At 39.8% G+C, this 20,720-nt stretch overlaps 2 protein-coding genes across 7 annotated transcripts in view; both read left to right on the top strand.

Annotated features, from left to right (window-relative positions):
* The window catches only part of aff4 (AF4/FMR2 family, member 4), a 34,103-nt gene extending 25,068 nt beyond the window's left edge, over positions 1-9,035 (top strand). For all 4 annotated transcript variants that reach the window (XM_050041122.1, XM_050041120.1, XM_050041121.1 and 1 more), the window contains 9 exons: positions 66-300; positions 675-772; positions 1,188-1,251; positions 2,142-2,278; positions 2,924-2,995; positions 3,148-3,241; positions 3,371-3,414; positions 3,813-4,030; positions 5,093-9,035. In XM_050041122.1, the coding sequence (XP_049897079.1) occupies positions 66-300; positions 675-772; positions 1,188-1,251; positions 2,142-2,278; positions 2,924-2,995; positions 3,148-3,241; positions 3,371-3,414; positions 3,813-4,030; positions 5,093-5,220 (1,090 nt within the window). In that variant the 3' untranslated portion in view covers positions 5,221-9,035. The remainder of the gene's footprint in view (positions 1-65; positions 301-674; positions 773-1,187; positions 1,252-2,141; positions 2,279-2,923; positions 2,996-3,147; positions 3,242-3,370; positions 3,415-3,812; positions 4,031-5,092) is intronic.
* Positions 9,036-11,873: 2,838 nt separating this feature from the next.
* shroom1 (shroom family member 1) overlaps positions 11,874-20,720 on the top strand; it is a 34,427-nt gene continuing 25,580 nt past the window's right edge. For all 3 annotated transcript variants that reach the window (XM_050040281.1, XM_050040278.1, XM_050040279.1), the window contains exon 1: positions 11,874-12,075. The gene's annotated coding sequence lies outside the window, so the exon portion shown is untranslated. The remainder of the gene's footprint in view (positions 12,076-20,720) is intronic.

Raw genomic sequence — 20,720 nt, 5'->3', positions numbered from 1 at the left:
TCTTTTTCTATGTTGTTACAATTAACGAGATGTTACAATGACATATTATAATCATATCCCTCCAGGTCTAAGAGGTCTTTGGAGAAGAAAGAGGAGCCAGTCCCCTCTCCTTCCATGTCAGGTCTTCAGCGGACGCCCAAGGCAGAGCATCCGAGTCGAAAGAGGACGGTCAGCCAGTCCTCCACCTCTTTGTCCAGCGGGACAGGAAGTGGGAAGGAGGGAAGCCACAGCACCAAGGGCAGCTCCACCTCCAAACACCGAAAAGGAGAGGACAAGGGGCGCAACACACGCGATGGGAAGGTGAGTGTGACTAACCTTATCACGTGGCATTTGCTGTCGGCGTGAATACCTGGCAAGGGTAGTGGGTACTGGGCAGTGCAAGTGCAATCTTTCATCATGTTTGCCAACCGTGCAGTGTCTCCGCGGGGAACGTAAATAACGAAGCAAGCGTGAAAAAAAGAAGTTGTTGCTGTGGGAAGAAAGGGAGTGGTTGAGAACATAGCGTCGACGTATGAATATAGGTTTATATACTGGATGTGTCTAATATCCACAGAGCACAAAACATTTCCACCACACACCCTCGATCTCCCCCTTTCCTCCATTTTATCCTCCACTTCAAACACCAGGCCTCTTTTTCCTGAAACTTTATTCCCTCTCGCTTGCTGTCTCTGCAGGAGAAATCCTCAAAGGGCTGCGATAACCAGCTGGCTGTGCCTCCGCTCTCCACGGACGGCTCCAAGTCTCAGAGATCCAAGCTGGTGTTTGAGGACAGGTAAGAGGAGCTCTTTCCACTGTGGATAACCCCTCAGCAGGGTATGCAGAAAGAACTGCTGTGGGGATCTAGGGTTGCCTTTGATGCATAAAGCTGTAGGAGGTTGGGGAGGTCATGAATAGATGTGGAGAGATGACGTAAATTTCCATTTTAAAAGGCTCTCTGTCGGGAATGTGTGCCCTTTTCATGCGGAGGTAAAGAAACAGCATAGTCTTGCCTCTTAGTTTTTGTGTTGTTTCTGGGTTTTTATTTAATAACATAATGAGAATCTTAGACAGTGTGTTTATGTGTAGTTTCCAGGCTCTGTGCTAAGAGGAAATGTGTGTAGAAACTGAGCCATTACACAGCATTGTGGTTTTCATATGGCTCACAGAAGTAATGAAACGTGTTTGACCTGTTGATGATTTTGTTTCAGGGTCCACTCAGCAGATCACTACTTACAAGAGGCCAAGAAGCTTAAACACAATGCCGACGCACTGGTAAGAGTCAGAGCCCACTGACTATTTACATATGTAATTGAGATGCTACGATGTCAGTTGCTGCATGCAAAGCAGTGCGAGCGGAGGGATGTTTGACAAGGTCTAGAGATCTGTAATGTATAACAACATCCTGCTGAGGTTTTGCATAAAGATTGATGTGAGATATAGGAACACAGTTTCAGTTTTATCGTATCTCCTTTCATTGCTGACATTTATGTAATTGTATAGTGGTTATTGTATCGACTGGGAAGCTTATCTCTGGCACAAAGTTTCCAAAGCCCTTTCTTCTGTGATATCACAGTTTTTGAGTGTAATGGCCTGAACAGCTAAAACATAAATGCTATTGTTAGCAGGTGAATGAAAGATGCGGCTGTAACTGAAGGTCTGGTATCAGTTACTTTCTTCAGGAATACAAGATACCTGATTTACTGCACGTTATTTCCAAACAAAATCCTTGAAAAATGATTTAGTTGCTGCAGTTTTTTGTAATTTTAACATTTCTTTTCTTACATTTCTTAACATTTCTTCTTTATTATTTCTTTTTTACCATTTATTAACCCGCACTAGGGCTAATTAGTCCATATGTGTTCTGGTACACATTCATTTTAAAGGCCAACACATACATAACTGAGTTGTTGCTGCTGTTACTCAGTGAAAAGAGAGTCTATGTAGCTCACACCGCATCATGTACAAACCATGTCAGTTCTATAAAGTGGCCATGCCAAAACCATGTTGAATTAAGTCATGTGAAAAGCATTTAGTCCTGCACTGCTGTGACAGTTTCACAAAGAAATTCAGTATCAGACTGGTGCCTGTTTACTAACTCAAGATGCATGACAAACAGTGATTTTATTTTTTTGTGTGTGTGTTCCTGTTTTCCTCTTCTACAGTTGGACCGTTTTGAGAAGGCAGTCTACTACCTGGACGCTGTGGTGTCTTTCATTGAATGTGGTAATGCTCTGGAGAAGAGCGCCCAGGAGGCTAAGTCTCCCTTCCCTATGTACGCGGAAACGGTGGAGCTTATCAAGTAAGGACAAACGTGTGTTTATCGTTGTCACAATTTAAAGTGGAAGACTGCAGTTGTACGTCAGCTTCATAATTAAAATGTGACATAAAATATTATTTAAAAGCCTTACTATAGTAACCAAACAAATTCTTTGCAGTTTGTTTTATCTGATTATATTTATCTAATATTATCTGTTAGTTCAGGTTCATCAGGTTCTTTGTCAGTTGAATCAGTTTGTGCGTTCATTTGGGATGTAAACGGGTTTGACGAACTTTTCACCCCCATAGTCAAACAAATTTATGTACTTTGGCATTGTCTCTAAAACAGTTGTCTGTGTGCATGCGAGTAAACGCACCAATGCTCGTGAAATCTTGGGACATGCTTTGTTGTCACAAGCAGCTCTATCTGGTTCTGACTGTAACAACATTTTGAGTTAATGAATTTTTTGGCAACACGTTTTGTTTGCTGTCCATTTTCTATATGTTACAAAGTGGTGGCCACTGATAACAACTTGGCACCTGTTAGCGTAGAGCTCTGGAAGTGCACTGCTAAGTCAATGAAAGAGAAAGACAAACATTTAGTAAAATATTAATTTGAAAACGTCTATAATGACTTCGGCATTTAGCTCTCCTATAAACTAAACATTTGCTCTGTCTGTTCACTCAGATACACTATGAAGTTAAAAAGCTACCTGGCCCCAGATGCTACGTCAGCAGACAAGAGGCTAGCTGTGCTTTGGTGAGTACGCTGACTGACATCTGGTGATCATGCTCAAGATGTGTCGCCCTGTCCTCAGCCTTCAACTCAGAGGCAGCCCACCCCACTCATCTCTGGTCATTGTACTCTTCTGTGCAAGCTTTAAATCAATATTAACTTATTTGTTTTTCCAGCCTACGATGCCAGTCCCTCCTCTACCTGAGGTTATTCAAGTTGAGGAAGGACAGCGCACTCAAATACTCCAAAACACTCACTGAACACTTAAAGGTACTTTTTGTTTCCTAGAAGCTGAGATCAAGTTTGCTTGGCAAATATAAATCCCATGTAAGTGTTTTTTTTCCTGTGAATGTGTAACATAATGTGTACATAATGTCCTTCCCTCATTTTGTTTGACAGAATTCTCTGAGTAACACCCAGGCTCCCTCTCCTGGAATGGGAAAGTAAGTCACGTCCTCCTTGACTGTTTGGTTTACTATTAGGGAGGCATCTGTGTCTCCTGCACAAGTGTTGAATGTGAAATTAGGTTGACATTTTTACAATGGTTAAAAGAATTTCACAGAAAGTAAACTCCTGGAAAAACTATTTTTTAAATATCATCACCTATAAATATGCTTGATCTGGTTTTAACATCTTGTTGTGAAGAACATTTTGAAGCTTTTGAGTCACACTGGGCAGCAATTATATATAAATACTGCAATCAGTTGTGATTTTCAGTTAGCACTCAGTATATTTAACTGTCACGCGGGCACTAAAAATAACTTTCCTCGTACCAAGCTTTGTCTAACCCAGCACCATCACTCTCATAACCACGTCTGCTCGTTTCTGTTTCCCAACGCAGCAAGGCAGCAGGCATGCCCTCTCCAGTGTCTCCCAAACTGTCACCAGGCACGGCCGGCAGCTACTCGACAGTCAGCAGCAGCAGCAGCGCCAGCTCGTCTGTGACCATACCTCAGCGTATCCACCAGATGGCTGCCAGCTACGTTCAGGTCACCTCCAACTTCCTGTACGCCACAGAGGTCTGGGACCAGGCGGAGCAGCTATCCAAGGAGCAGAAAGGTAAACTGACTTAATTTATATTTTATTAGTGTTACTTGGATTATTAGGCAGTCCCTCCGACCTTTGTTTTTAAGCCTTTGTTAAAATAGACCATATTTTTGGACAAATCAATTCGTCATTATAAGACTGGCAACAGATTGTCGTATCAGATGGGGTATACTTACCAGTGTTACACCCCCGGCGTCTCATTCAACAAGCTGTAATATTATAGACCGCTTCAAACTTGACAACATAAAGTTTCTAAATGGGTCACTTTGTATTTCTTGTGGGAATGTTTTGTGTATGTGAATGACATCAGCTGACAGGAAGTAAACATGGACTCAAGCCTAGCAATGCAATTCCAGTGAAATGGTCTAAAGCATGGCCCTTTTGCTTTTAGTAGCTTGGAGATTTTCTTTCGCCGTTGTTCTTGAGATGTGTTGCAACTGGCACTCGCATGTTGTACTGTTCCAAAACTTCATTATGATAATAACAGTAATACATTTTATTTAAAAAGGCGCCTTTCAAAACACCCAAACACATATTGTGAAACCAGACTGTCGAATGTGTGGAGGTAGGGAGATCCAGAGCCTGGGGGCAGAGTAGCTGAAAGCCCTGGTGTCCATGGTGCTGAGGCGTGAGGTGGGGATGGTCAGGAGACCAGCAGAGGAAGAGCGCAGGGAGCAGGGAGCAGGAGGGGGTGTACTCCTGGAGGAGATCAGAGAGATAGGTCGGGGCTAGGTTGAGGAGGGCTTCGAAGGTGAGCAGAAGGTTTTTGGAATCTGGTCGGATGTGGTCGGATGATTCGGTGCGGGTGATGATCCGGGCAGCAGAGATTTGAATGATTTGAAGCCTGTGAACTTTACAGGACAGTGTTATTAGACTGGGAATTTCCCTCTGACATCATTTTTGGCTCTAGGAAATTGCTTTTCACTACCTTCTGACAATTTTTAGACTAAACCTTTCATTGATTATTATAAATATTAAACAGGAAATGATGATTGTCCCACCTTGAACTTGCCTGTAATCACTGGCATTTAAACTGACGCTGCCTGCGCTCACTGTGTCTTCTGTTTTTCCCAGACTTCTTCTTGGAGTTGGACAAGGTGATGGGTCCTCTGATCTTCAACACCAGCAGCATGACAGAACTGGTGCGTTACACACGGCAGGGCCTCCACTGGCTGCGCCTGGACGCAAAGCTTATTCCCTAGCGAGGACTCGTTCCCTGCTCGCTGCTTCCACACACACACACCCACCTCAGCCTCTTGTGTTCAGCAACATGTGCTCAAAGACACACGCATGCCCTCAGACACACATACATACAATGTACTGTATGCATACACACACGATGAACTTCTCAGACATATCTCCAACACTGTGTCCATTTTCTACACCAGCTTGCCAAAAACACTGAGCAATCTAGAGCATCTCACACCGTCGACAGCGCCACACAGGGAGAAGCATCGAAACCGCAGCACAGGAACAAAAAGAGCTCGTCGCCATGCTTCATATATCGGCATTCTTACAATCTCCGAAGGCCATGTTTTTATCTATTCGGCATGGAAGCCCTGGGTGAATTCTGAATATGCTTAAAAATGGGGTTTAGTTTTTAGGCTACTTTGGCTTTTAACTTTTTATTTGACTTTTGTTTCACCAAAGTACCTCCCATAAACACCAAAGGTGCTTTAAAACGAAGGTTTCTCTTTATCATTTTTGTGCCTTGTATGTGAGCAACAGGAAGACAAACAGCCACCCATCATATCATTATAAATGTTTATTTTCCCTCTTTGAGTCATTTTTTGCATTTTTAAACATTTAATGGAAGCTGGCAACATTTATGTTTTTAATGGCGGTCTTTCATTTTTAAATCCTGTTAATGAATTTACAGCAAAGATGGAGTTGTCCATGAGTTAAGCTACATCACACCATCTTGATTTATCTGTCCTTTAAAGTGTCGAGGCACTAAAGCTTAATCTTGCAGCATGCCCACAAGATTTAAAGAGAGACTGAAGGAAGGGCTACTGTGCAAAGCAGATTAATACATCTGACACATATTTATTAAAGTTCTCTGTATCGATCAGTGTATTTGTTTTTACAGTGTCGTTTTTATTCTCCAGAATCTTTTACTTCAAGCCCTGCTAGAAAAATGAAAGCTTGTTCAAACCTCTTTGGTCCAGTTTGATGCAAGGAGTGGCATGGCCTCTAGAGGCCGCTAGCGGGGACTGTCAGACTCTTGGCCTTAATGAAATTGATCACGTTAATGTTCTCTCTAAGAGATTTGTTGTCGTTAAAGCTCCAGAATACAAGTCTCTTCCAATGAATTTTACCCCCGTAGCTACACTGCTTAGTGAAACATTTCCTGGAGGAAGAGTCACTTCCTGACAGTGTTATTCTTTTGTTGATCCCCTTGTTTGCTCAGAGAGTATTTTTCTAAGGAACAGCAGGGAGTGTCTTAAGTATTGAACATCATTTCCACACAATACAATGCAGTTATTTACATTGCAGTTTATAAAAATAACAGGGCCTGAATGACGACGTATTTGGCACAACAAAAGCAATTTCATCCGGGACGAACGATTCAGAGAGGTGTTGCATTCAGTATTGCATTTATAGAACAAAGAGTTTTAAATCTATCGTTATATATTTCAGAGTAGAAGGCCGATATAGATTTTATTTATATACCAAGCAGTTTTTTGTTTCTTCCTCTGGCCACGCAGAAGTATAACTTTTCAAATGCATTCTTTTCAAACAGGGTTGAACCAAGGGTTATAAGATGCAAAGTATTTGTATAAGTGATTTTTTTTTTTCCTATTTAAATTTTAATCGTACTTGTATGTAAGACAGTAGATAAGAAACGTGTCAACTAGTTAGGCGGGGTGATTACGATGGGGTAACAGTGTATGCCAGCTGTCCAGGAATGAACATTTCTGTCATTTAAAACTATTGGTTCTTATCGCAGGAAATCTGAATGTTCGTGGTTTTTGAATGAAGATGTATACTTAACACCTAATTTGTTGAAATTTGGGTGTTTAGTAACAGTCAATGACATGAAGAACTGTCCTTTTTTGTTTCTTTTCTTTTTTTTTTAAAGCCCACTTTCTACTAAAACATGCTGGAAATATCAAAGCCTGGGTCAAATAGTACTCATGGGAACTACTACGGGTTTGTTTTCGCTCACGGGAGATGGGTTTGAACATGAGGAAAGTGCTGGAAAGTTTCACACCTGTGATAATCTGTAACTTTTCGACACTTTTCGTCCATTTTCAAACAAAAATTTGGTGCATCTTCCACTTTTTTCCATCTCACGACGAAACAAATCCTCTGAATTCTACCATTTGGCCCAGCTTTGACCTTTTTTGTTATGTTTTGTATTTTCTTTCCTTCACTGGCTCCCTAGCCTTTACTGTAGGAGGGAATACTGTTATTTCCTCTGGCACTTGAAAAAGTGAAAGTCAGAGGAGGTATTATTTTAATCTATGCAGGATTTTTACAAAAAAAAACAAAAAAAAAAAAACGATCTGTTTCTGTGGAAAAAGTTTAATTTTTTGGCTTGGGATTTTTTTCCCCCCACTTCTTCTGTGTTTTTTTTCCACCTCAGTGAGAAACCTGTTGAACTCAAGTGTCCAATGCCTTTAGCTTTTTGCAATTTTTGTGTAATGGTTAGTATATATGTGTATATAGATCTGTTTTTATAACCAAACACCAATGGCTTGAGCCATTTTGTACTTAAAGCTGGAGGCCACTTTTCTCATAGGAATTCCTCTGTGGGTTTTGCCAGCCCAGTCAATGTCTTCATACACTGGTACACTTTGTAAGTACAGGTCCGCGCCTTGTGTTCCCTACACTATCTTGTAGTCAAATGTACAAAATTTAGCATTAGAGTAATTTTTAACAGTTTGCTACTCACACTTATTTATTTTTCTGCCCCTTTGCTTAATATTTTTTTCTATTTTTGCCATTTTAAGGAGTACCGTTTTATGAAATAGAAAGATGTAAATGTATCGGGGTTGTTCATGATGAGATTTCATTGTAAGTAGTAATTAATATTAATTCTAACTTGAAAGAATCCAGGGTAAGATGAGTTTCTTTTTTTGACATTCAGTAGGAAGATGTTAACACTTGCATGTTTCTATTTAAATACAAATGTATAAATTGTAAATATAACATTTCTTTAAGGGTGAATTTCTACTACAGGTTGACATTTTTATTGAAATTTAAAAATGCTGTACATACATTTGTGAGATACTTTATGCACATTTTTTTTTCCCTCCCCCCTCTGCGGGCTTTTGTGTTATCTTCTTCCAAGCTGTTATAGAGTACATCCCAGTCTCTTAACACTGTATATCAAGGTTGATTTCTCAGTCCTTTTTTCTTACTGTGCTCGTACACGTTGTCTTTTGCTTCACCGTCTCTCAGTATCATGGTCGCCACATAATCATTGTCTCTAGATCCAAGTGCGAATATTTTGTCTTCTCTGTATTTGATATGGAGGCGTGTACTTTTCATGAAATGTATATTGTTGATCTCATGGAGTGGATGGATGGATGAATGGATGGATGGATGGTGTGTACAGTCTGTTGTGTAAAATCACGTCTGTTTCCTCCTCACGAGAGAAAGCGAGCGCGAGAGAGAGAAATGTATTTACTATGTGTCCCTTTTGAACAATTGGTCCAACATGTCTTTTGAAACAGAGGTATTTCTCTACAGGTCAAAACAGTTGTAGCAGTTTATACAGTATGTTGTATAACACCTTTTTTCTAAAAGTCGTCTCCGGAGCGAGACCAGCAGCATACACTATGTACAATAGTCTAAATTGGATTAGTTTTAAGAGAACTGATGATAGAGATACTATATATGATGGATGCAATATGATTAAAGGTACTCATTGAGTTTGATCTTCAAACTTAGGTTATGTAATTTAAAGCATTCTTGTGAAGTGAGTATTAATTGTGACTAATGAGAGTCTGTCCTGAATATTCTTTGTATTTTGCCGTATTGAGAATAAAATATATATGGATATGTTTAATGGGGTGTTGCTCGTTTTGTTTTAGCAGCTCAATGTTTCTAGTTTTAGAGACAGAGAGCCTAAGTCTGAACCTGTTAACCTGGTATTTCAATTTGCCAAGGTGATAATGATGCCCTGTGGAGTTTTCCTGGAAACAAAAAAGTGGTTTCATCCAGTGTTACATAACAAATCACACTGTACGTATTGTTTTACTCGAATAGCGTGAGTGTGAATGTGCATCCTCATGTGCTCCACAGTGCTAACAGAAGGCAAAAACTCCCTTTTTAAAGGAAACTGATGTTTTGAGAGTATAATGTCTAAATAAACACACTTGGCATAGGCAATGTCATCTTAACATTTTGTGGACAAAAAAACAACGAAACAACGATCATAAATTTCTGTCATATCATATGAGGGCTTATAAGCAGCAAATGTCAGCTTTTTCAGTCAATGGCTAAGTATGTTTTAAAGCAGCTAACAAAGACACAGTGCCAGAACCTCTGCCTAAATTACAGATACATTAATAAAAATTAAAAAAAAGCCTAATAATTTAACATGAGTGTAAACGGCTGTGATGCAAGTGCCATTGATAAAGAGGAGCATGGGCCACAAACTGGAATATGGGGATGAGAAAGTAGCAATACTCCATGTGAAAATTCTGCATTCAAAATTTTACTTGAGTAAGTACATAAGTAAGATCTATAGTTTGAGTATAAAAAGTAAAAGTGCTCATGCAGAAAAATGCATAAATCACATATTGTTTTACTGGAAAAGCGTGAGAGTGAATGTGCATCCCAGTGTGCGTCAAAAACTCCCTTTTTCAATGGTACTGATGTTTTGGGAGTGTAACTAGAAACTTTGTTATCTAAATAACTACACATGGCACAGGCAACATCAGCTTAACATTTTGTACACAAAGATTTAAATTAGAAATAACAACTCAATTTCTCACACATTATTTCAAGACCTGTAAGCAGCAAATAACAGCTTTTGCGGTCAGCACCTTCATATGTTTTTAAAGCAGCCAAGTCATAAACTCTGCCTAAAGCACAGATAATAAATTACAGATACATTCATAAAAATAGCCTAATAATTTCACATATGATTGTAAATAGTTATGATGCAAGTGCCATTGATAGAAAGGATCAGTGGCCAAAAGCTGGAGTATATAGATAAGGAAGTCAAAATGTTACCAGAGTTAGTACATATGTATTCACTATAATATATACTTATCAAAAGTAAAAGTGGTAATGCAGAAAAATGGCAAAGAGTAGGCTGTTATTGGAGTCTTGTTAGTAATGCATTAATGTATAAGCGCCATTTTATGTTGGAGCTAAGCTTAATTAACATACTGTTGTACATACATTCACCTATTGCAATGCACTGTATTTTATAAACTCACCGTTGTATATTTTGTTTATAATAACTTCAGCTTGGCTATAATAATTTCCACCAAGTAGCTACAGCGGTTAAATCAATCTAATGGTGTAAGAAGTATAATATTCCCCTCTGAGATGTAAAAAGTAGAAAATGGCATTAAATGAAAATACCCATGTTAAGTACAAATATTTGAGAAAATGTACTTAGTTATATAAGTTCTGCAAATTCCAGTGAACTGACCCACCTTTGTGCCAATGTGTGAGATTTCTCACATAGTGTTTACATTACTTTGTGAGCCCCATGCAGTGTCTTACCAGAGCACAGACAACAGGCCTCGTCTGTGCTTCACTTTCCAGTGAATAAATTGCCACCAAGTGGTCATTAGTTGCCACTGTCATTGCTTTCATCCCATCAGTGTCAGCTTCATTGTCACTGGACTGTCATTACAGTCACTGTGATTATTATACTGTTGATGTTCCTGATTGCGTTAGTATAATTTACATTACAATAATGACAGTATGAACAGAGAGGAGGGTGACTTTGAAAAAAAGATAAGTGTTTGACAGTGATATTTTGGAAAGGTTTTCTGGGTTGTAATTCGGAGGGAAGATAGATAAAAGCTTGAAACCAGCAATCACCATCACATTAACAAAGATGGCTTCAAGATCAAACTGATGGTTTAAAGATAGAGAAAAATGTGCAATACAGTTTAAAGGTGATAAAAATCATTGCACTTTTATTTTTTGCCACTATATTGACAATGCTTATCTCCAGTCAACTTTATTTTATGTAGTGTGTGACATGTATGTAATTGGAACTATTGTGACCCTACCCTGTATATAATAGATATAAAATATGTATAAATTTAATATGCGCTCCTGTTCTTATCCGTCTGACAATGACAGATGTGACAAATGATGGAGTAACAAATATTAAAATACACATATTATTGGTGGCCAAGATGTTCATAATTTGTCCCATTGTACCCTGAGCTTTTTTGTCTATTTCAATGAGTAATAGATGGTGCTTAGTTAATCTTCCTGTGCATGAAACAAAGGTATTCAAAGTAGTTTATATAGCTTTGCATTTCAGAGCCTCTTAGGAATGATTAGCTCCTCTCAATCCACATTGTGCTCCCCTGAAAACATTAACTCTTATGTAGACTGAGGGTTTTTTCACAGTCTTTTTGCATTTAGTTTTAACTAATCATATTTCCAAAATATAGCATTTAATTTAATTTGTTGGACTGCTCACATACATTAATGTCTGTTTTAGTTAGTTTAGTGTAACAGTAAAAATGTTACTTGCCTTTTTCCAGTGAGGCTCAAACAATACAGAGAAATTCCCTTTTTCACTCTTCCGCCATTAACACAGTTTGACCAATCGGGTGTCGTGTATTCCCAAGTGCCCGCCTCCCGCCGCATCTGATTGGTCCACTCGGTCCTCTATTACCTTTCATCCGCTTCTCTCTCCAGGGAATAAGGTAAGCTAACTGCGAGTGAAGGGAAAAAGGAAAGCTCATTACCGGGGGCGGCGAGGAACGTTAGCCAAGTACATAAAGTGAATCTTGTCCGTTATTTTATTCATGTTTTATAACCGGTATATATTCAAAAAGAGGAAACACATCCGAGAAAAACGAGGACTTCAAGTTAAAGACAGCGAAGTGACCGGGAATCAGCAGGTACGTGAAGTGGACAGAGGCAGCAGCAGCAGGTGCCTCCAGTATCGCTGTGCTGCTCAGTTTCGGTTGTCAACTGTCAACCTGTTGCTTAACCGCTATTTTTGTGATAATAGCGAAATGTTTTTATATTTAACCTGTCTTTATATGTGTAACGTTAGTTTTTAGAAGTTGTAATGTTCGTTGGGAGTGAATTAAAGGTCCTTTATTAAGCTATAACTGATCTCAGTTCAGTAGGAGCAAACGTTAGATAGCAAATAGTCCTTGTTAGTGGTCACAGTGTTGACGTAACGTTAGTATTGCTGCTGGATTTTCTGTAATAACATTATTAGTAGACATATTACAAGTTATGTAATCACGTGGCTGCTTATTCACCATCCACACAAGTATTATTATTATTTTAAATCTCTAAAATGTCTGTTCTGGTGTTGTAAACCTTCTTAAAATCATTCATATTTCTTTATATATGTATTTTTTTTTATCTTAACTTATACTTTCAAATGTTTTAATAGTTTATAATGGATTAAATGTTAGTAAAACTTAACATATCTGTTTCCAACTTAAAATATTTTTGTTATTGGCCTGTTGCAAGCAACTTAACACCACCCTTTGCTCCATAAAAACATTTGACACATGACACACATGAATTGAAAATGATGGTAAGTTGCATCCATGTAATAGCTAGTGTGGACTGCAGGCAAACAGCAACCCAAACTACTGTTATCACCACATTTAATTGTCATTTACGTACTTACTGTGTCACGCATTATGCAATGTCTGTTGTCTGACAGCATTATGAGAACAACTCTGTGTGTTGTCCTTTCCCAACCTTATCATCTCACCTCAAATTGATACCTGGCCCTGAATTATGCACAGGAAGGCCTCTCTACCTAATGACTGAACTATGTTTTATTTAAAGTGGGAACAAAAGGCGCCACGGCCGTGGCAGTGTTGCTTTGGGGGAAACCAGACACTGGTGTTTTGTGCTGTGGCTGAAACTGAAGCACTCATGCGGTGCGTTGGTCAGATGGTGGGAGCAGGAGGAGCACACTGGCCTCTCTGTGTGCTGCTGCTGGTTGCCTTGCTCAGGCCGCTGACCTGGCTTGACTCCACTGCACCCGCAGAGTCTGACCTGGAGGCTGCAAGGAGGACTTAACAGAGATGTTTGTGTAGAGTAGATGTGCCTGTTGGTACAGACAAAACGTGCACAGAGGCAAGCGAAGCGCCAAAAGCATGCATCCATCATCCTACATCAACACCTGTTGATCCTAAGCTAGTCTAATGTTGCACTACTTGGATAGTCATGCACTGATTGATGGTTTCATTTGTCAGATAAGGTGTTAACTCAGCCACGCACTGCATGATACCTTAACACAAAGCCAAAACATTAAAACGTGGCAATACACACACATTTGGTGATCTTTGCATACAGGTGGTTGTTTGTGTGATAGCATGAGTAGGTAGTGTGTGTGTTTGCAGAATGATGAAAGAAGAAAGGAAGCCGGAAACAAAAGATGGAAGCAAATAAAAGGGCAAGGCTAAAATATAGAGTAGGGTCACAAAGCCATGGGCTATAAGTGTAAACTTACCCCAGGTGTTGAAACATGATATAGCTCTCTGTCTTTTGCAGTGTCTCTGTCTCTTTACTTTTTCCGTTAAGGGATCAAAAATGTGTGCACAGTATCGAGAGTGTGCTGCAGAAAATGCAGTTCAACAAAAATCAAATAATATTTGTATATTGCAGTCATTTTGGGACACTTAGGACTCAAAGTAGCAGTAGTTCGGAGTTCGGACCTACGTCTGGTATGTTGTTGTTTGACTGTGCAGTTGGTTGTTCTATTAACAGTGGAAAATTACTCTTGGTGTGTGTGGTTTTTACTTGGATGTTTACATTCTTTCGGTGACCTTTCACACAGCCCACCTCTAGAAGGATGAACTAACTGGTTTGACTACATGAATAAGGTTAGACAAAGTTCAGATTGATTTTGCAGCGACCTCACAGAGGTACTAAACTTGTGAAAATGTTGCTGAAAGTGATCCAGATGAAATGATAGGATCACACACATTGCTTCTTGATTTCAGATTTTAAAAAATTAGGAAGTTACAGAAATTAAGCAGCTAAAATGTGGAGGAATGTTTATTAAATGACCTAATGCTGCTGGAATTAAGTCATTATCACCCTGTATGACATCACTTTGAAATCTAGTGAAGGTGTCGGAGAAAGATAATGGTCTAGGATGTAGCAGGAGGGTGTCGGAGTTATAAAACAGTTAGCAGCTTGTTGGTTTCTGTTATCCTTACCTGTGATGTTTACATTTTCCCATAATGGAAGTGATGTGAGACTTTCACCAGCATTGTTGGTTCCAGGAAGATAAATGTGTTAAGGAAATAGCTGTGAATGACTCATTTTAAGGTGCGGGGAATTCAATGGTGTTTTGTAATGGTGAAGTCATAGACTCGTACTAGCTGTAATCGGGCACGAGAGGATTGGATTTGTTATATTAATTGTGAACCACGAACATGTGATTCAGGATGATTTAATCAGCTGATGTGATCAAGTACCAGCAGGTTTTTATATGCAATGTAATGGAAGATTTAATGAACAGGAATAGCAAGGAGGGGGGCGGGGGTATATTTAGCCACAAAAGAATGAGATCGTGCATGTAAGGTAGAGGTAGAGCGGCTGATCGAAGTCCGTCAGACCTGTTATTATCGAGGCTTAATGGGTAATAAAGTTAGATAATTCAGGATGACATATTGAGATAAGCTCAGCGCATTATCTCATGTAGAAGTACCTTTAATCTGTAGATGTTTGGCACATCATGGTGATGCAAATAATTAAACTGGAATTAGCATAGAGGCATGGTGTTCTGGTTCGTTTTGAAGCCAGTGACCTTGGAAAGGTCGATAAGGTGATAGATGCACGCTTTGCTGCGTGACTGTAATATGGTAATCAGGTAGCTTGTATGACATCATTGCAGTAACAACTCGGAAGGCCTTTTAAACACTGATAAAAAAGATCAGGGTGGAAGATTTGCCTCTGTAGAGTCAGAGCACAGACGAGGAAGAGAGACGCCTGCTTAATATGCCACATTAAAGTTAAAACTTTCCCACAGCATTAATAAGTAATAGGGGAAAAAGGGGGGAAATCTGAGGTTGTTGTAACTAGCAGGCATGTTGCAAAAAAAGCATTCATTCATTTTCCATACCTACTTATCCTGTTAGGGGTCGCGGGGCAGCTGGAGCCTATCCCAGCTGACATTGGGCGAAAGGCGGGGTACACTCTGGACATGTCGCCAGATTATCGCAGGCTTGATTTGGGACAGTTTTACAGATAATGTCGGTGAAAGCAGAGCTAAGCAAATATTACTTCAGCATTACATCATTGTGGTAGAACTTTGGCTAATCAATCAGTGTGTGCTGTGACAGATACAAAACCTGTGACTGTGTTTCTTGGGGCAGAGATGGAAAAGAGATGCAGCTCAATATAAGATGACCGACATAACCATAATCACAGTAAACACTTCCCTCTGTCGTTTTATGGCTTTTGTTTAATAGACACCATGGCATGTGTGGAAGGCTTTCTCTGAAGTCGATTAATGATAATGATGAGAATGATTGCTGTTTACAACATAAGTGTAGCAGTCATCTAACATGGCTTACTTTATGGAGGTTAAATGGGGTTTTTAAATTAAACTTCTTGGCTAAAAGTAGCTGTTATGATGATCAGTCAAGTGTGAGTGTAGAAGTGGAGGATTCAATCGTTCTTTTAAAGCTGTAACTTAAAGATGGCGGGTTTTGGATTGTCTGCTATAACTGTTATAATCAATATTTTTACATTAACAATGGCCCAGATCTCTGTATGTAATGTACAATGTGGAAGGGGTTCGCTCAAGGTGGCAAACCCACAGAGAATTTCACCTGACTCTGCAGTTTCCCAGAGCGTTTTAGCGTTTTTCAGCATGTTGTTTTGCTTCTCTGGTCTTGAGCTTTATTGTTTCGGTCACTCTCTGCTCTAAAAACCCACCTAACAAACACAGACAAAACTAACAACTGGGCAGTGCTCATAGTGGAGCCTTAAAGAGCCGACCAAAACAGAGCTAAAGGGAGGGTGAATAGTTTCCTCAAGTTACCAGAAACACAACTCCAAATGAATCCTATCATTGCCCCTGATTGCTTAATTTTTAAACATGCAACTGTTTACTGAAAGGTTTATGATATCAACTTACTTCCTACCTCGTTAGAAGTTGGTTTAATTGGCCGAGAAGAGGAAAACACCCTCCTGCACACTTGATTTAAGTCACTAATTACTGTAGAAGAAATACACACATTCACATCCTTTCCAGCTCCCTTTCCCCACCTTTTGTCTAGTTTCCCCTCATCGGTTGTTACTCAGAGCTCTTTTCTGCTGGCAGCTCCAGGGGCCTTTTTTTAACCTGGGTTTGACCACTGACTTGTGTGCAGTTGTGAGTTATTGTCAGACCCTCCTCCTTTTGTCAGAAACAGGGAAGCCTCTTCAGGTCCTATAGAGCAGATAGACAAGAAGGAGACAAATGGCTGACAGAGGTTATCACTGGCTAATACAAGACCCCCTGGGGGCAGACTGGAGAGTGTGTATGGTAATGTCTGTCTGTCTGCCTATTGTGGTTATCTAACAGGACCACACCTACACTATTGTATGGCCCTATAGGACCCTCATTGGAATATAGCAGTGTCATATGTCAGGTGGATATGTGTGTGAGTAACCCATTTGTATAGGCAGCTTTTAAAATATGTCCTACTCCTTTTCCTTACTGTTTGGGGAATATAGAGAGACAGGAAATACAGCAACACACCCCAGTGAACAAAACTCTCTGAGGTTAATACAGTTGTAAAGTAGGTAACGGCTTCCCTGTGGAGTAACAGACATAACAAATCCTTGTATCCTTGAAGCCTGTCTTTTATTTTCTTCCTTACAAAACACTTGCAAAGCCAATTTTTAAAGCTGCATCGTTTACGTCCATGTTTATCAGTTATCCACTCTTGTCGGCACATTGCCACGAATTTTGGCACATTACAGCCACTGCCACACTTGTGCAACAGTTTGTTTTGTGAGCATCAGTAGCAACAGCCGCAATGCAGAAAGTCCATCAGGAAAAATCCAGAGAGGCAGAGAGGAAGGAAGAGACTTTTTCTAATGCTGCTGTTGTTTCAGTCTGGACGACAGAGCTACCCTTCATCCTCTGTGTCTGTTTGAGAATTCCTGTGTGGACCGCTGTGTTTCATAATACACCGTGCTAACAGGTCTGCCAGAGGGCCGTCTCAGGTTTCATAGCCCCTGATGAAAAGGTGTGGGTGAGGGGTTGTCTCCGAGACTTGAGCCGACCACAGCCGCAGTAATATGGCTGTGATATTGACTAATAAAAGAGGCATTTACAGCTGTCTGACAAGGCTGGAAGTAGAGGCTTGATGTCTTCTTTTGTGTGTCTGTGTGTGTCCAGTCAGAGCAGGGATGACTTCAGTACTTAGTTATATTTTCAGTCGAAGTTGCTGAAATGAAGAAGCTTGCTAAATTAATGTTACTGATTAACAGCAAGTCAATTAATTAGATAAAATTCCACAATTTTAAGTAATTTAGGGCTGACAGATTTGATCTAAATTGGCATATATTTTAATAGTTAATTGTCTCAATGATTTTCCAAAATAAAAAAGTGAAAATGTGTTAAACATTCTCCAGTTTCAGTCCTTACATGAGAGGATTTGTCCCTTTTCTTTGTTTTATATCACTGTGAACTGAATATCTTTGTGTTTTGGACTGTTGGAATTTGAGGATTGAGAGGTAATTTCAGACACATTTGTTTTAAATTTTGTCCGCTAATAATAGTGCTATTTAACGTGCAGTTTTGTTGATTCCCATTGGACCTTATAGACCAAAACAAGTGAATATAATGAGCCAAAAAGCCACAGGAAAAAATGGAAAAGTAATTTAAAACTTGCATTCATCCGAAACATACAGTTGTATGCAGTATATTAGCTCTGTGTTGAAAAGTTAAAGTAACCTAGCTAATTTGGGAAAAATGAAATTTAGGACGGCTCTATGTGCTCACCACAAATCTACACAGACATATTTTTTAAATATATAAAAGTAATAAAGAGAATATGATTTCTTAAACAAGTAAAGGAGTTATGTTCCCCCCTAATAGTCACACCAGTACTTCCTCGTGCAGCACCAATTCTGACTACCACACCATTTTCCCCCCCAGGTTACAAAGTCCAGAGTGTGTTGCGCTGTTTTCTGGTGAAGTTTAATCTCTGTGATTTATTTTACAGCCTTAACCCCCCCCTTCCTCCTCTGATCCCCCTCTCCTCCCCTGCTCCGAGGTAGGAAACCTGCACTGCCAGCAGCAAAAAGAGCCCATTGTGATCAGCTCCACCAAAATTAACCACGGTGGCAGACTCTGTGCTGGGAAACACAATGGAGATTAGAGATCACTTGACTCCTGAGCGAGGTGATGATCAGTACTATTAAGTTACTGTATATGTTTCAAAAGCAGCGCCATTAAAAGTTAACCCGGAGCGTTTCGTCTCTGCAGAGGCGTCGATACATTGGGAGATCATGTACAGCCTGCAGTCTATAGCCTGAGGTGTAGGTGGGACTCTGTAATTATCAGCACATTAGACACTCGTTTGTTCTTCCAACAGAGCTCCGACACATTTACGGTTGTCAGATATACTGACATGGAGGTGGGATGACTGCTAAATTATGATCCACGTGGTAATAGCGCTGCAGGCTAACAAAGAGCGACTTTATTCCGGATAAAATAATAATTTTCCTTTTCATTGTTATATTATTTTCGTCATATAGCTCTCTGCAGCATAAAGCAAACTTCTCAGAGGAAAAGCGCTTATCAAGGATTACTTATTAGCCTGTTCAGGGAAAAAACTTGTTGGCTGTGTTACATTGATCATCTGCTTCATAATGGCCTGAGGAATGACATAACAGGCTAAATGCTAACTCAGTGTCCACCTGGAACAGACTAATTAAATGAGCGATTATTTTCCTGTCAACAACAAGGCTGTTGCTCTTTACAGGTGTGATTTTTAGAATGTAGCAGCACTAGTTTGTACAATATGTGGGCATGGAAAAGCCATTGAGTAACTTGTTGAAAGCTGAGATCTTTGCACTCTCAAATGTAAAGCTGCAGTTTTGCTTTTTTAGCGCTAAGCTGTCCACTAAATCAGATTTATGCAAGGTTCATTTTACAGAAAAAATCCCCCTGTAGACTTGATGTGGCGATTGAGGGAGTGAGAGGCAGGAGAGAGGAGATAAATTCCTTGTTAGGGAGCCAACTTACTCAAACTTTCCCATTGATTTATTAGACCCAAATTATGGTTTTTTATAGTTATGATGGGAAATACAAAGGCTCTGTTGCAAAACATGTTCATTTCGTAATAACAGGTGGTCAGGGTTCAGCCGGAGCAACTGAGATCCTTTAATTAGGGCTGAGTTCTTTTTCCTTGATAGTTTTTTGGTTAGCATTTGCTGATGTTTGTTTTTGTATGTGTAGAAGCCGAAGACACAATCCACCTAAAACGTGGAATTACTCAGTTCAAGCAAAAAAAATGGAGCTTGATCCAACAAACACCGCGTCAGTGAGGATTTTTCACCGGCTTTGCACATAACTTAAACAGCTCAGGCCATCAGAAACGGCAGATTTGGCGAAATCGGATACCTTGTTGGATGTGATGAAGCCATCTGTTATATTGTGTGCTTTGGGCTTTTTCCATATCAAATTCTGCCTCTCAAGGTAGATGGAAAGAGGTTTGCTGTTGTCTGCTCTGGGCAGATCAGTTCAAATGTTGTAGGTGTCTCAGTCAGCATCTATCTACAGTATAAATTTCCCATATGTCTCAGTACCCAAAGTCTGTATGAACTGTGACACTGTGAGCGCAGAAAGTTGATTTGCCCCAGTTTTTTTGTGTTTAACAGTGATAATTCACAAGAAAATAGACTGGGTCACAAACACAAAGTCAAGATTTACCTTTGTATGTCAACAGACCGTAAATCAGCAAAGTACATCAGTAAAAGCAGTTGACAAAACTGAAGCTTATCCCTCTCTACAGGAACGATATCAATATTCTCCTCACATGCTGAGTTCACCCCAGAATCAAAAAAACATATTTTTCCTCTGACCCATAGTCTGTATTTATCAAACTACAATGTTTTGGTTTGAATTGTCAAGTTGTCAAGATAATCCACAGACCCTGTTGTGAGCAGTTTCATGTAGGAACTATTTTATTACTACCGAAACTACACCAGCTAACCGTTTCACAGCACAGAAGGAAGCGTGCATCTACTCATGGATGAGAGGCTTGTGACAGCGCAAGATGTAAACATTCAGTACGTTAACATGCAACTTGAGAAAATCAAATTATTGGCTTAGTCCGACTGAAACAGGACTTTTAAATGCATGTAAACAGCTTAGTCTGACTGAAATTGGACTATCCGTAGCTTGACTAACACCTAGATAATTCGATTGAAAATCTAACTATTGCTGCATGTATGCACTTAGTCCGACTGGAGTCGGAGTCGGCGTTCTGCGCATGCACCACTTTTTCTTTCGCGGGCTTTCACCCGGAAGAAGAAGGAGATGACGAGGCAGCAGTGC

Source organism: Epinephelus moara, chromosome 3, assembly GCF_006386435.1.
Source record: "Epinephelus moara isolate mb chromosome 3, YSFRI_EMoa_1.0, whole genome shotgun sequence".
In the NCBI taxonomy this organism is placed as follows: Eukaryota; Metazoa; Chordata; class Actinopteri; order Perciformes; family Serranidae; genus Epinephelus; species Epinephelus moara.
This window is presented reverse-complemented; position numbering and strand designations above follow the sequence as displayed.